The sequence below is a fragment of the Mucor mucedo genome (assembly GCF_025094135.1).
Source record: "Mucor mucedo strain NRRL 3635 chromosome Unknown EV154scaffold_6, whole genome shotgun sequence".
Taxonomy (NCBI): Eukaryota; Fungi; Mucoromycota; class Mucoromycetes; order Mucorales; family Mucoraceae; genus Mucor; species Mucor mucedo.
Genome location: NW_026252290.1, coordinates 285,647 through 299,532, shown reverse-complemented (window position 1 = coordinate 299,532; position 13,886 = coordinate 285,647). Strand labels below are relative to the sequence as shown.

Genomic DNA, 13,886 nt, shown 5'->3' with positions numbered 1-13,886 from the left:
TCAAAGGCAAAGATACCAATACAATCAGGATGTAATTCATTAAAAAGAGGAATTACATCTTTTAATTGATTAGTTAAATCAATGTTCGTCCAATAACCATCACCGTTACTGTTACCAGGAAGAAAGATAACTCTTGAAGTTATTTCAATACCATTGACGGTACCTCTCATTGTTCCATGGCAAGGACACATAAACGAGCTAACCATAACAGATCTTCCTTGGCCCTTAGGAATGATCATGGATTCGTTCTTCTCACACCAACGAGTGACTTTACAATCATTTGAATAAAATATTGATTCGTCGTGAGTAACTAAAACCATCTTCTTTTCATTTTCCTTCAGGTTAGGTTGAACTGGTTCTGAATTCTCATCGTCGAGTGTATAGGTTTCCATACGTTTGTGCCATTCCATCATTTGTTGGGCCCACTTAATACGATAAGAAATGACGTCCGGCCGTTCATGTCCATCAAAGTAACATTGATCTTTTCCTATGCACATACCACAAAAAAACATTAAAGTTTAACCATTAGTAACTATTAATTAATTGCAACTTGTATTTACCTGTCTTGTATTCGAACCCCCATGACTTCAGGTAAGTTGACAAAGCATCATTTGACAGAGGATGTACTTCATCATTTACAATCACATCTGCATCAACCTGTACTTCCGTCGTCATGGCCAAGACCTCCGGTAAGACGTGCTGTCTTAAATAAAGTCGAAGAGCCGGGATACTTCTAAATGTGGCTTTCTGGCCACGAATCCACTCCACGCATTTCTCTTTCACAAAAGGATCACTCAGGATTGATCTCCTCTTCGCATGCTTTCCTTGTTGGTGGAGAGGGATACTTCCGGTCTCCAAGTAAAGCCCCAACCAAATACGGGCTACGCGAAAACGGTAAAATTTTGATGGATCGTGCCAGGAGTTGTTGACCGCACGATCTGCTGCATCAGAATACGCTTCACCCGCCAAAAGAAGCACCATCATTTCCTTCACAATCTTGTATTTCAGATACTGAGTGACACCTTCCATATGTTGTTCACCAGTAGATGCATTACAAAGAACCAATTTTGGATCAATGAGTGGCAACATTGTATGGATTTTTTCCAATGTTGCTTCATCAGGGAATCTGGACTTGTATGGCCCCTTTTTCTTCTTCATAATGGGTGCAAGTTTTTTGGTCAACTTGAAAAAATCGGTCAAGGAACGTGTGCCCACAGCGGCTTTCTTCCAAGCAGACTTCTTTCGACTGATAGTTTCGCGTGCGTATTCAATTTTACGCGTGTATCTCTGCGCACCAGTGGTCTCACTAGCGTTTTTCCACGAGATGGGCATAACTTCGACATCACCTTGAACATCTTCGGAATGGTGAATTTCAACATCGCTGAACTCTCTCACAGCAGCCTCAGCAGCCTCAGCAGCAAGCATTGCAGCTTTCTCTAACGTTGCAGCTCTAACTTTTTTTCCTTGGTTCATTCTTTTTCTTGATTTAGCCATTGGATATGTTATTGTTTGTTTTGATAGATGATAAAAACTTTGCAAAACGTCAAAAATTAAACACTCAATCCCAAACCTTAAAAATTATATGATTCAAACTCCTATAGAGTTTCGTATGGAACTTTAATATAATATTACTAATCTTTCAGTCAATTTATCAATTGGCGCAGACTATTATAACATATTTATATATTTACAAATAAGCTCTTTTAATTAAAAGAGAATATACTTAATACAAAAATGATGGCAAGTACTTCAAAGATTTTCCCCATATACCAGCTAAATCTTGCTGCGTTTAAAATATAAAAGATTTGGGGGGGGACAGTTATTGACACTTAAAAGGGAGTTTGCACCTTGTTTGGATATTTCTTGCAATTGGCGTTAACTAATACAAATTTAAAACATATATTATAAGCTACATCTTCAATTAATAAGGATTCTACTTAGTATCAAAATGACGAGGAGCATTTTAAAAAAAAATTATTTATATCAGCCATCGGATTGGAGCGGGCTGTGTTACAATTGGTCTTGAGCTATGATAATTTGAAAGACATATTTCTCACCCTTTATGTACTTTTTTTTTGTTGGCGGTGACAAGAACAGATTAAAAGTATTATTTATAATATATATATCAATTTTAAAAAGATTCTACTTAGTATCAAAATCACGGGGAACATTTCAATGTTTTTTTTTTATTTATATCAGCCATCGGATTGGAGTGGGCTGTGTTACAATTGGTCTTTTGAGTAATGGAAATTTTAAAGACATATTTCTCACCCTTTATGTACTTTTTTTTTGTTGGCGGTGACAAGAACAGATTAAAAGTATTATTTATAATATATATATCAATTTTAAAAAGATTCTACTTAGTATCAAAATCACGGGGAACATTTTGAAGAGTTTCTTCAGCATAAAAATTTAATCAGATTATGTAACGCTGTGATTCAATTGTTTTAGATTTGATGATCAGTGTCATAAATGTTTGCAAGAAAGGTCATTTGCCTTCTGTTTACTTTAGTATAACGCGCTTAATATTACAGCATAAAAACATAATAAGCAACGAGATTCTTAAATTTCAAAGAATTATAATCAGTACAAAAATGCTAGTGAACATTCTAAAGCCTTTGTCCGTCAATAAGAACATCCGATAAGAGCTCGCTGCCTTTAAACAATTTGTCCTTTCTTAAAAAACCTGAAATGAATAACGGCATTTTTTTATTAATTTTGGGCAAAGAGAATATTAATTACATGTCTAGATTTGTTTGTGAACTTTATCATCTAAGTACATGGCCAGCTTAAGTATGCCTGCTGGCGGTAATTAGATTTTTGGCGGCAGATGCTTTAGTTTAAATGTCAGAAACGGTGAATTAAATATCCGGAGCAATCCTATTGGCTAAAATAAAAAAATTTGTTCAAATTTTGGCTGTATGTGACAAGTTGAAGCCCCCCCACCTAAAATCACTTTGTAAAAATGGAGATTCGGCTTGCTTTTCTCACAAAAAAATTGTGTAGAACTGTTTTAACTATCATTTAAAACGTATAATAGTGAGCAAAAAAAAATTTAATAATGAAAAAAAAAGGTTGGATTGATTCGAAAGTACCTCCCTGCTTAAAAAAAAAATTTTACTATTGAACTCCGGATGCACTCTACATCTGGAATTGCTTATTTTTTATATACACTCATGGCTACGCTTGAACGAAATCAGTACCTGAGTACCGACTTTGCACACTCATGGCTTCGCTTAAATGAAATCAGTACCTGAGTTTCGATTTTACATACTCATGGCTACGCTTGTACATTTGACCATGGTGCAGCCACGTGTGTCAGATTTGGTTCAATTAACAATTATACACATTATTCAGACCTTGACAGATAAGTTGTTCTCTCATAGATTGTATCAAACCTAATTTATGGGAATGAATTTACACTGTTTCTTTGTATAGAACATGGATTAGGAATTTACATTCATTGGCAGCTTAAACAATTAAAAAACCTCAAAATCAATAAAAGACAATATCCAAAGATAATCATTATGGGGACAATAACACCCATCTATTTGAACAATATTAAACGCAGGTTTTCTACCTATGATTTATGATCTACTGATAGATGTCTACATTAATCTTGTTAGTACATGTTGTATAAATCAAGCTCGACTAACTCGTAGGGAGGAACATCATATTATTCTATTATACTAAATGTTTATACTGACCCTATTTGCACCTTTGATTGTTTACAAGTGACAAGTAAAAAGAAAAAAATATAAATAATAAACCCATCGACAATGAAAGAAATAAACGTTCATTGTAACAATTTTTTTATGTAGGCATACAAGTTCTTATAAAATCAGATAATATTAATTTACAAAAAATAAAAATAAAAAACTAATTTCGCTATACAATCATTCCCTTTTTTTTTTTTTTACCAATGGCCGTAACAACTCGATCAACTAGCAAGCAAACCAGGGGCAACAGAAAAGCCGCTACTCCTAAACCAACGCCAGTCCCTAAGGCCAAATCTGTTACCAAACCCAAGCCTGCTACCAAAGCAAAGCCTACCCCCAAAGCCAAACCTGCTACCAAGCCTAAGCCTACTACCAAAGCAAAGCCTGCTGCCAATGTTAAGCCTGCTTCCAGCTCCAAGTCTACCATCACCCGCCCTGCTCCTGCAGCCAGATCTCTCCCCGAATCCTCTTCAGCAACTCGTACGTCATTGAGATTAGCTTCCAAGAGAAAGCAAACTGACGAAGAGACCACCCAAAAGCCCACCCAACCTAAAAAGGCAAAGCCCACTCGCCCAACTCAAACGAAAAACCATCCTACTGCTGCTCCTGTTTCTTCCTCAAGAGCCGAGAGAAGTGGTACAAATACTGCTACACAGACTTCACCCCCTGTTGCCACTGTTGTCACTGTAGCTCAAGCTGCAACTCAGGATAGACCCTTCCCTCGTGCTTTAGCTCCTGCCACACCATTCAATCCTATCGTTATGCCCCAAGAACCTGTCGAAGCCAGACTTCCAGATGTACGTGAAGGTGATGTATTTGACCATGTAACCATGAGCATTACAGATAGTCTTACTGCACATGAAAGTGACTTGATTCGTCTTAAAGAAGAACTCCATCTGTCTATTCGTCAATTAGTGGGAAGAGTATCTCCTCAGTCCACCGACGTTATGAAGAGAAATTTGGCGGCTTATTGTCAGGAATTGAGAGAATCTTATGATTATCTTCGAAACCGCGAGAAAGTTCTCTTTAACACTTTAAAGATAGGTTTAGCTACCTATACGCGTCCTCAGGCTGCGGGACAATCCACTCAGGCTCCCGTTCAAGCTCCTATTGCTGAATCCGCTCAAGTACCCGCACAAGCACCTGTTCAAGCACCCATTGAAGTACCCACTCAAACGCCCACTGAAGAACCTGCTAAATCACCTATTGGGGAAAACGATCAAGCTCCTATTTGACGTAACCACTGGAGTTACCGCCCAATTCATAAATGATTAAAGTAATCAATGGATACAATGCTAGCTAGAGTTTTAATTAAAAAGTATTTTGATAGTTAGCTTCTTAAGACATATAAAAAAAAATAAACAATTAGTTTTGTTAAAAAACGTTGTACTTATGTACCACTTATTAAAAACTCATATAAGATTTTGTAAAATATTTGAGGTGCTGTGAAAGTTGTTCATTATTTGTCGATTGACTATATTACAAAGATCATTGGAAGATGGAAACAAACTTTTATTGGTCACAATCAGGGCAATGGGTAGAGTATTTATTAAATGATTTACACAATAAAATAAAATATGTGTTACTGCTATCTACTGAAATCTACAATATCCTATATAAATATTTGGATAGTGTAAATATAGTATAATAACTAGGTGTAAAGAAAATGAGACACATAATAAATGCATCACGAGAATGTTCTCGAGAAGAAGTTAATATAAGTATAACTATTTACACTATTACTTTTTTTTTGGAAAGGTATTAGACGCGAAAAGCAACACTTTAGTAAACTACAGTAATCCTCAGTTTATAACAAATAAAAGACTCGCTCCGTTTTTATAAATACTTTTTAATAAAAGACAGTCGGGGTAAAAGTATAATTATAAGGTTTTAGCAGATAAATATCGATATTGCCATAAAGAAACGTATAAATGTCCTTTTACTACCCACAATTTTCTTTAGACATATCTTAACAGACACTAGGGTGACCAGGCAAAGGAGCACAAGGATGAGTGGTTGCTCTGGCTTCAAGATTGGGAGCAGCAGCACAGTAGACAGTAGCGACGTAAGCTAAGACCAAGATAATAGTTCCCTTAAGCATTTTGATGTGGATTGAAAAGAAGATACATATTATTAAATAAAATTTTATGCCCTTTTTATAAAAAAAAAGGTTTGGTTACAATACGTATCCATTTTAGAGTTTTTTAACATTTTGGATATTTACCGGGTAATTATGCAAAAAAAAAAAAATTGCTATTTACGAAAAACCAGGCCTGTGATCAAGGAGGCAAAAAAAAAAGGAATACAATGATGCTATATTAATTGCTTGTGATCAACCACTTAGCTACATCAAAGAGTCTTTAAGAACATTGTTTACTTTAATGAACAATTCCAATACAACATCTGAAAAGTAATGATTTAAAAGTACAAACGTTACATGTTTGTACTATGTATCAATGTACCTATGATTCAGAAGTTTTTATGTATAGTTCTGACGCTATTAAGAAGACTCTAAAAATAATTACGCTTTTTGGGTGTGTGTGTTCCTTTTATCAGCACAGAATTTCAAAGAATATAACTATATTCTCTTTGATAGCTTTTCTTTCATGAAAAGAATGCATTAAATTACTTCTTGATGTTCACCTTGAAAATGTTTTAAAGCTGATATACAGGCTGAAAAACTACTTTTTAGTGTATACGACTAATGCTCTGAATTAATACAATATATCGAATATAGGCTTGGATAGTCTTTCCGGTCCAAACAAAGTATGTAATACATAACGAAAGGCTTTTAGGACACGAAATGGGCTTCAAGCTCAAATTTATTTATATATATTTTGTGTGATTGTTGATATGATATCTTGTAATTTAGACGCCGAACCTAACTCAAGGATACTTTCCTTCCTCTGTCCAATATTTTCTTAACGCAATTTCATGAGTATCAGCACAAGGGCATAAATAAAGTGTTCGTTCGATGAAGTATACCGAGTGAAATGGAGTCCTTCTTTGTAAAAATGCACACTTTATTTATTCGCGTCTCATCATCCAATGTAAATACTCTCTACCCCTTTGTCATCTATTGTCTTTTTACAAAGGTAAAAATGATGCGTAATATCTAGAAGAAAACTAAGCCAATTCACAGTACAAAAAAGTGTCACCTATCCACATATAGTATAACTCGGGGCCAAAAATGAGCTCAAGATTTTTACTACCTCTTGTTAGCAACCAATTTTAACTCACGAAATCCATAACTAAAATGAGATCATACAGCCAGTAACATAGTTTTCCACATAAGATGCCTTGGTGGCATATGAAATATCCTTATGACTTCTTTTTTGAAGGGGGAAACAAAAACCTACTACTGTTGATTTTGAGCGTCCACTTTTTCTACTTGTAGTCTCAAACAAGTCAAAATACCCCCAATTTATTTTTCTCTCTCTACCAAATTCTTGATAAGCATCTTTGGAAAGAGCAGATACAGTTAATAAATAAAAAAAAAAAGAGAAAGTGTGGTTAGCCAAATTCTATCAAGCAAGAATTATATTTGTTTAAATGAGTTTGGTTTTATCTAGAATGAAGGGATGCTTGGCTATCTCAGAAAATACTTTTGAAAAGTACATTTAATAAGTGCCATTTGCAGAGAAGGCACGATTCAATTCACCGATATGAATTCACGCGTATAAAAAGAAGACACATGACATCTTAATACAAAAAAGACAATGTTACACAAGAGTAATTTCATAATCTTGCTTCAGTTCGTATTTACGGAAATGTCTAGACCTCCGTATTTTTTTCAAACGTATTTTTTTATAATCACGCGATGGTAAACACGTCGATTGACATGCCATATCATCTAAACTTCATGGGATGATCGATTTCTGTTTTTCATAAAATCTGCTTCACTGTCATTACAAGCTGCTACTGGAACGCAGATAGACAATTACCAAGCTCTGACTTGCAAGGGAGGTTTTTTCAAGTGTTTCTATTTTAAGTAAAGGCTCAAACATTATGAATGATAAAATAGACAAATGAAATCATCCTGACATAAGCTTGTTTATCTATAAATAAAGCTGGTTCACACACTTTATTCTTCTCCTTTTCTTTTCTCTTAACATGCTTCTTTTATCGTATGAAAGTAACCGATCACATAAAAAGGTTAGTTAGTAATGACTCTTGTTTCTTTGAAAAGAAGCTAAATTGAAAAAAGATATATTGTGATATTGCGGCTGCGGCTAGTCTTTGCTATAGGAGGGCGACCTTTTTGGCAGAGAGTTCATGAGTTTTGGAACTCACGAACCGTGAATGGCTGTGATTGCACTGTAAATGGTTGTGAATATACTGGCCTGCTAGTCTTCTGACCGGAATTCCTGTAAGTGGTAAAAAAAAAAATACGTTTGAAAAAAATACGGAGGTCTAGACATTTCCAATTTTTTGCATAGGCTTGTGCAATATTGTGAGGAAGTGAACAAGCAATATTCTACTGAACCAGTGGTCGTTGTTTTTGTAATCAAGAGAATTACGGATAGCGTAATGACCAAAACCACAAAGGACCGCAAGCAAAAATTCCTACTTAAATTGCCAAGTTATCCATGGGACAAAAAATGTTTATTTCTCACTGGTTACTCCATCCACGACCATTTGAATACCACTCCCTTACACCCACTGGTTGCTCTAGGTGCATTTTTAACAGCTCAAAAGGTATCTATTCTTGATCACGATCAACGAGACGATCCAATTATCCAGCAGTACGGTGATAATTAAACCGAGATGTATACAGTTGTTGCTCTCACTGGCCACTGTAAAAAAGCAAGATCCATAGTGCAAATACGGTAGTGAAGCTCTCGGTGTGGATGTACCTGTCTGTGGTAGAATTGGTGGCATATCCAAACGCGTTATTGGACACGTGGTCACCCGTGAAAAAACGACAGTTGATGATCTTTTGGGAGTGTGTGATATCACTCAATCTAAATTCCAAAAAGGAAAAGAAATTCTACAAGATCTACCAGACAACAACATAAAAAAGCGTGCTATTGACTGCCTGAATGAAGGATTAGACATCATAAAAACATATAAGGCTAAATATATGTCCGATCAATTGTCATCTTCGACAGCCTCCTCTCCAGCAGCCTCCTCCCCAGCAATAATACCCGCAGCTTCATTATTGTCATTACCAGTCTTGCCATCACTGACAGACCCATCCACGTCAAAAATCACACAAACTACTACACGGACTCCGTCATCATCATTATCATCCGAAAATTGGACGTTTGTCGGTGATTACATACGAAACCTTGGAAGTAACAGAATGAATTGGAAAGATTGCTATTTAAAAGGGCAACGTCAAGGTTATTTTAAAAATTACACTACGGCAGCAAGTCTTAAAAAATTCTTATCAACGTTGGAAGATCAACAATGTTACACCGGAAGAATAAGAAGTTTTTTTTTAGTTTTAGTTTTAGTTTTTCTGTTATTATTATTATTATAATTGATGATTCGATTGATTTTGTATTATGACTTAATCAGCAGTATCGAAAAACTCCTTGAAGTTGAATTCTATGATACCAGTGTTTAACAATATGTTTGCTCATTATTTTGATTCTTGGATTTTTGGTATAGGGGTAAAATTAAAAGAATTTAATCTGGTCAAATATCTTGGGGAGGGGGATGGAGATGGAGATATTATGAGATATGATAAAGAAACAAAGAAATGGGCAGAGAATAAAAAAAAGATAGGGTGTATAAGGAGGAGAGCATGGGATGATGGAATTGACAACAGGAGAAACGTACTATTATGCGGATGTATGACTATTGGGACAAGGTGTAAAGTCCAATGTTGTGGTTACATAGTGTGTCTAAGTCTGATTGGCACCCAAAAATTGGAAAGAAAAATTCATAAACACTGTCGTATTTGGGTACGATTCACTTAAGAATAAATAAGCAAATCGTTCAAATAATTAAATTATGAAATAAAAAAGAACCTTCAATGTTGCATACCAGCATACACATGTATAATGCTATACAACTTCTCCTACTACGAGTACATATTTCTATATTAAAGATTACATGATTGGCCTAAATACGATATACGAATGACAGTTGGATACAGAAGGCTATACCGCTGAGTTACGATATTACCGATCGAGAAGAGAATCTTCTCAGATCAAATCAAGAATTATAAGAAAGAGAAACTTAATATTAATAGTTCTCTCAATGGCTTAGCTACCCATAGAGAGAATAGAACAGCTATTAGTATAAATGGTTCATTTACTTATATGTTGAAATAATTATACTTCCTATAAAGAGTATAAAGAAATAGTGTATGAATTAATGGATACCTATCTTCTACAACCAAATATACAAATTTTGATAAGATATTCTATATTTGGGATCGTATTTTATGCATTAGAAAATTAATGCACAAATGATCAATTATAACTATTATGTTCTACTGCCAATTACACTTGACAAACAAGTATGTGTCTTTTAACAGTATCCGTTACACGATCTTACAAAGACGTGTGCCACTGCACCGAGTATTTGTCAGAATACTCGTGTTCCCGTTTCACACATCTGGGACAACGTTACCTTTAATCAATTCTAACGAGTAGAGTTCAGATAACACAAGATGGAAGACTAAAATATAGATTTATTCCAAAACCAGAAAGGTTGACTCATCATAAATCCAGGAGATGTTGGCAATATAAAAAGGATTGATTATTTCATAGCAGCAGAGTTCTTGAGTCTATTTTTACCCTAATAAAAATATTCGTTTTATCTCATTATTTTTTACGTGCATTTTATCAAATATCACAGGAAAAGTGGAGGTGACTAATTCTGTTTTTTCAATATAAGCTAAGAACAACGTGCTGATAAGTTCGGTCAAGTGATAACGGTTGCAAATGTCTTGAATCAGAACTGACAGCTCCTGTAGCTGAACAGGGGCTGCACCACCTAATTTTGTTGTATATTTAAAGGCAGTTATACTCTCGGTGAAAACCTTTATTGTGCAGTTTTTTAATCTTGGAGCATGCATTTTTAATGCATAATATACCGCTTTCAGTTCCCGAATGTTTATAGACGTTGATTTGTCTTGGCTGTTCCAAAATCCGAATATTGATATCATTGGTGAGCTTACTCCACAACACGTGTCTGAACTGTCTGTGTATATCTTCAGTTGTAGAGTCGAGACTGCTAATGCTTGAATACTGTTATTTTCATTTGTTGTCGCCAACAAGAAATAAAACAAGTCATCGACAACAAACCCGACCTTTTTTATTTTGTAGCGACAACGGCCACCACCTTAACTTTCATTCATATGTGAGACGACGGTTTAGGTGACATTGCTTTATTACTAGTAGTCGGTGAAGGTCTTGCTGAAGTCTTCTGGTAGGGCTGATTGTTACCGGTGTATGTATCGTTTCTCGGACATACGTTTGGGTTTCTCCACATCCGGAATACACTGAAAATAGTATTCAATTCATTGTTGTTGAGCGTTCATGACAGGATACAGAAGTATCTACCTTCCTCCTTACCCCCGAGCTTAATCCAATAGAGCAATTTTGGGCAATTGTCAAAAATAAGGTCAAGCGAAGTTCATTCGAAGATACTGAAGACTTGACAGCTCGAATTGCTGAAGCTTGTAACGGTGTTCCTCCTATGCACCTCCAAGAATTCGCTCAGCACTCTGTAAATTGTTTTCCTATCTGCTTACGTGGTGAACCGTTATAAATACTGTTAATTTCAAAATAAACGAACTTTGAATATAAGAAACCGACTTTTGAGGAAAAAATAAGCCGCCTTTTGCATAATTGAAAAGCGCCCTTTGAGAAAAAAAAACCGCCTTTGAGATTTAAAAAACCGTCTTTCGAAACAATTTATTATCCGCCCTTTGGCGCTGGAACGACTGTAAAATGGGCCTCGAGCCGATTGAATCAGAAGTAATTAGTAAGAATCATTTTGCTCATTAATATTCATCATTCGCTTGTGAAAATTTAGTCGTTTACTTTCCTGTTTGGAATATGATTTATTTTCATATTTTTATACAAGTCGTCTTTTTCATGTCTTTTATCAAAACGTATAGACTGCAAAATGTAGTCGACCACGAAGAAAAATAATGTAAACTTACTTTTTTATCTACCAACGTCTTTCTATTTCGATGTCCTCTAAATTGTCGGGCCGGTACCATTGTTCATCCAGAGGTGGAATCGATGGATCAAGCCGGCACGAAGATTTAAGCCAACAATACCCAAAAGGTTAAAGCGAGTCAAGAAGGATGCTGCATGAGAGCATCGGGGTCCAAATTGTATTTTTATATTTTTAGTTTCACATAGTATCAATAAACATTGTCTTTTTCTCGCATAAAATAAAATAATATTGGCCACGACGTACAGCTGTGCCCGCAACGACTCAATTGCCAGACATTAAGACAATTGACAAAATCAGATTTTTTTTTTTGCATCCTATCAGTCAACGTCGCGTCTAGTAACATGATTTAATCCTTGGGTGAGCTTATGTCATGATACTTTATCTGTTTATTTAATCAAACATAATGTTTGAGCCTTTAATCGTTCATGTTATCTTTACTTACATACCTATTTCCTTTCTTTCGTATGAATAAATGTCGTGAAAAGCTTAGTTATCAAGGCATTTTGGTATTTTTCAAAAAATATGTAAACTTTTATTTAAGAACACTTTGCTGAGGCTACCCGTTGTTCAGTTAACAACAATTCCCAAGACCATTTAAAGCCCGCCTCGATTTTAAAAAAAAAGGGCTTTTCATGCATTGGGTTGAAGTAAAATTCAGCCAATAAAATTGCTTATATATATTTTTCATCTTCATAAATTATAAGAATTTTTTTTCATTTTCATTAATATTAAAAAACCGCGTTAACGGTAAAAAACCAAAGCCCGGTAAACCAAGGCAATATGATTTTATTTTAAAGAAAAAGAAAAAAAAAAAATGAGGAAAATCCTGCCCTTTTTATACCTTTTCCCCCACCCCCTCAAAAAAAAATTTTGGGTAATCACAAGACCCTTTCGTGACGGGGACTTTTTGATTCATGCAAAAAATTATTTCATGTGATCGCGCGTTTGCTGCGTAATGCCACTGTCGCGCGCGATACTAGTCCCTCCAATGTCACACAAACCCATCTTTTTCACTTTATTCAGAGAATCCAAACTCTCATGGCATGATTAAGGTCTTCTTGTAATATGTTCGCGTTTAAACGGTTTTTTATATCTCTACACGTTCAACGAACGCATGGGGAACCCTCGCAAAGTATTTTAGACTGTTTTTAGAAAGGCCATTAAACCAGTATATTCCATTCCTGCATGTCCAAAGAACATGAAAAAAGACTCCTGCGAAAAGAGCACTCAAATGCTGTCTTTTTGTAGTAATCTGCCATACTTGTCAGCAAAAAGGTGCCTTGAATTATTTGTTTTGTCTCTTGTAATTTAAACGACTTAACCGATCGAGCTCTTCTGTCAATCTTGCCCTTACTCGAAAAAAAAAAAAGCAAAAGTTATAGTCGCATATTGGGTAACAGCCACTTAAAGTGGTCAGCAGAATTATCAAGCGTAAAACCAGAAGGGGGCCAAAAGTGCTAATTCATTTTAAAATTACCAAACCATCCAAGGGCTAAATTAATGGCAGTTTGCTCCTGAATGATTGTTCTATTTTTTTGCACAAGACTCCTAAACCCATGGGTTGCTTTAACATCATTTTATCGTTTCTCAAAAAAGATCTATTCTCGACCACACTCATAGTCAATATCCTACCTGCCTCATCTTATTAATTTTTGGATGTTTGGTATAGGGTCAAATATCTTAAGGCATCGTCCTTTTTTTTGGGGGAGGAGTATGAAATATGATGAAGAAATGAGCAGGGAATAAATAAATATAATGGTGATAGGAGATGCGACTTGTTTGACTGTTGGGACAATGTACAAAGTTCAATGGAGTGGTTTTCCAGTGTGTCTAGGACTGAACTTGTGATGCTAATTTTCAGTGAGTATATGAATTGGGGGTTTTTTTTTATTATGTAAGAAGTATGTAACCTTCTATAAGTGTAATTCTTAATTACCACTGTATGATCAATGCTGAGTAACGTGAAATATTTGGGTTGTGATAGTCATGAATGCTTTAATGAAACCTATTGATATGAATAAC

At 35.4% G+C, this 13,886-nt stretch overlaps 2 protein-coding genes across 2 annotated transcripts; both read left to right on the top strand.

Moving 5' to 3' along the window:
* Positions 1 to 3,922: 3,922 nt before the first annotated feature.
* On the top strand, positions 3,923 to 4,954 carry EV154DRAFT_476639 (uncharacterized protein; the record flags this gene model as incomplete). Its single annotated transcript, XM_051598049.1, has 1 exon — positions 3,923 to 4,954. The coding sequence occupies one exon, from the start codon at positions 3,923 to 3,925 to the stop codon at positions 4,952 to 4,954; it is 1,032 nt and encodes a 343-aa protein (XP_051462686.1).
* Positions 4,955 to 8,147: 3,193 nt separating this feature from the next.
* EV154DRAFT_395832 (uncharacterized protein) lies at positions 8,148 to 8,802 on the top strand (the record flags this gene model as incomplete). Its single annotated transcript, XM_051595181.1, has 2 exons — positions 8,148 to 8,464; positions 8,589 to 8,802. Coding segments are annotated over 2 exons (531 nt in total), but the record flags the coding sequence as incomplete, so codon positions are not given.
* Between the last annotated feature and the right edge of the window lie 5,084 nt (positions 8,803 to 13,886).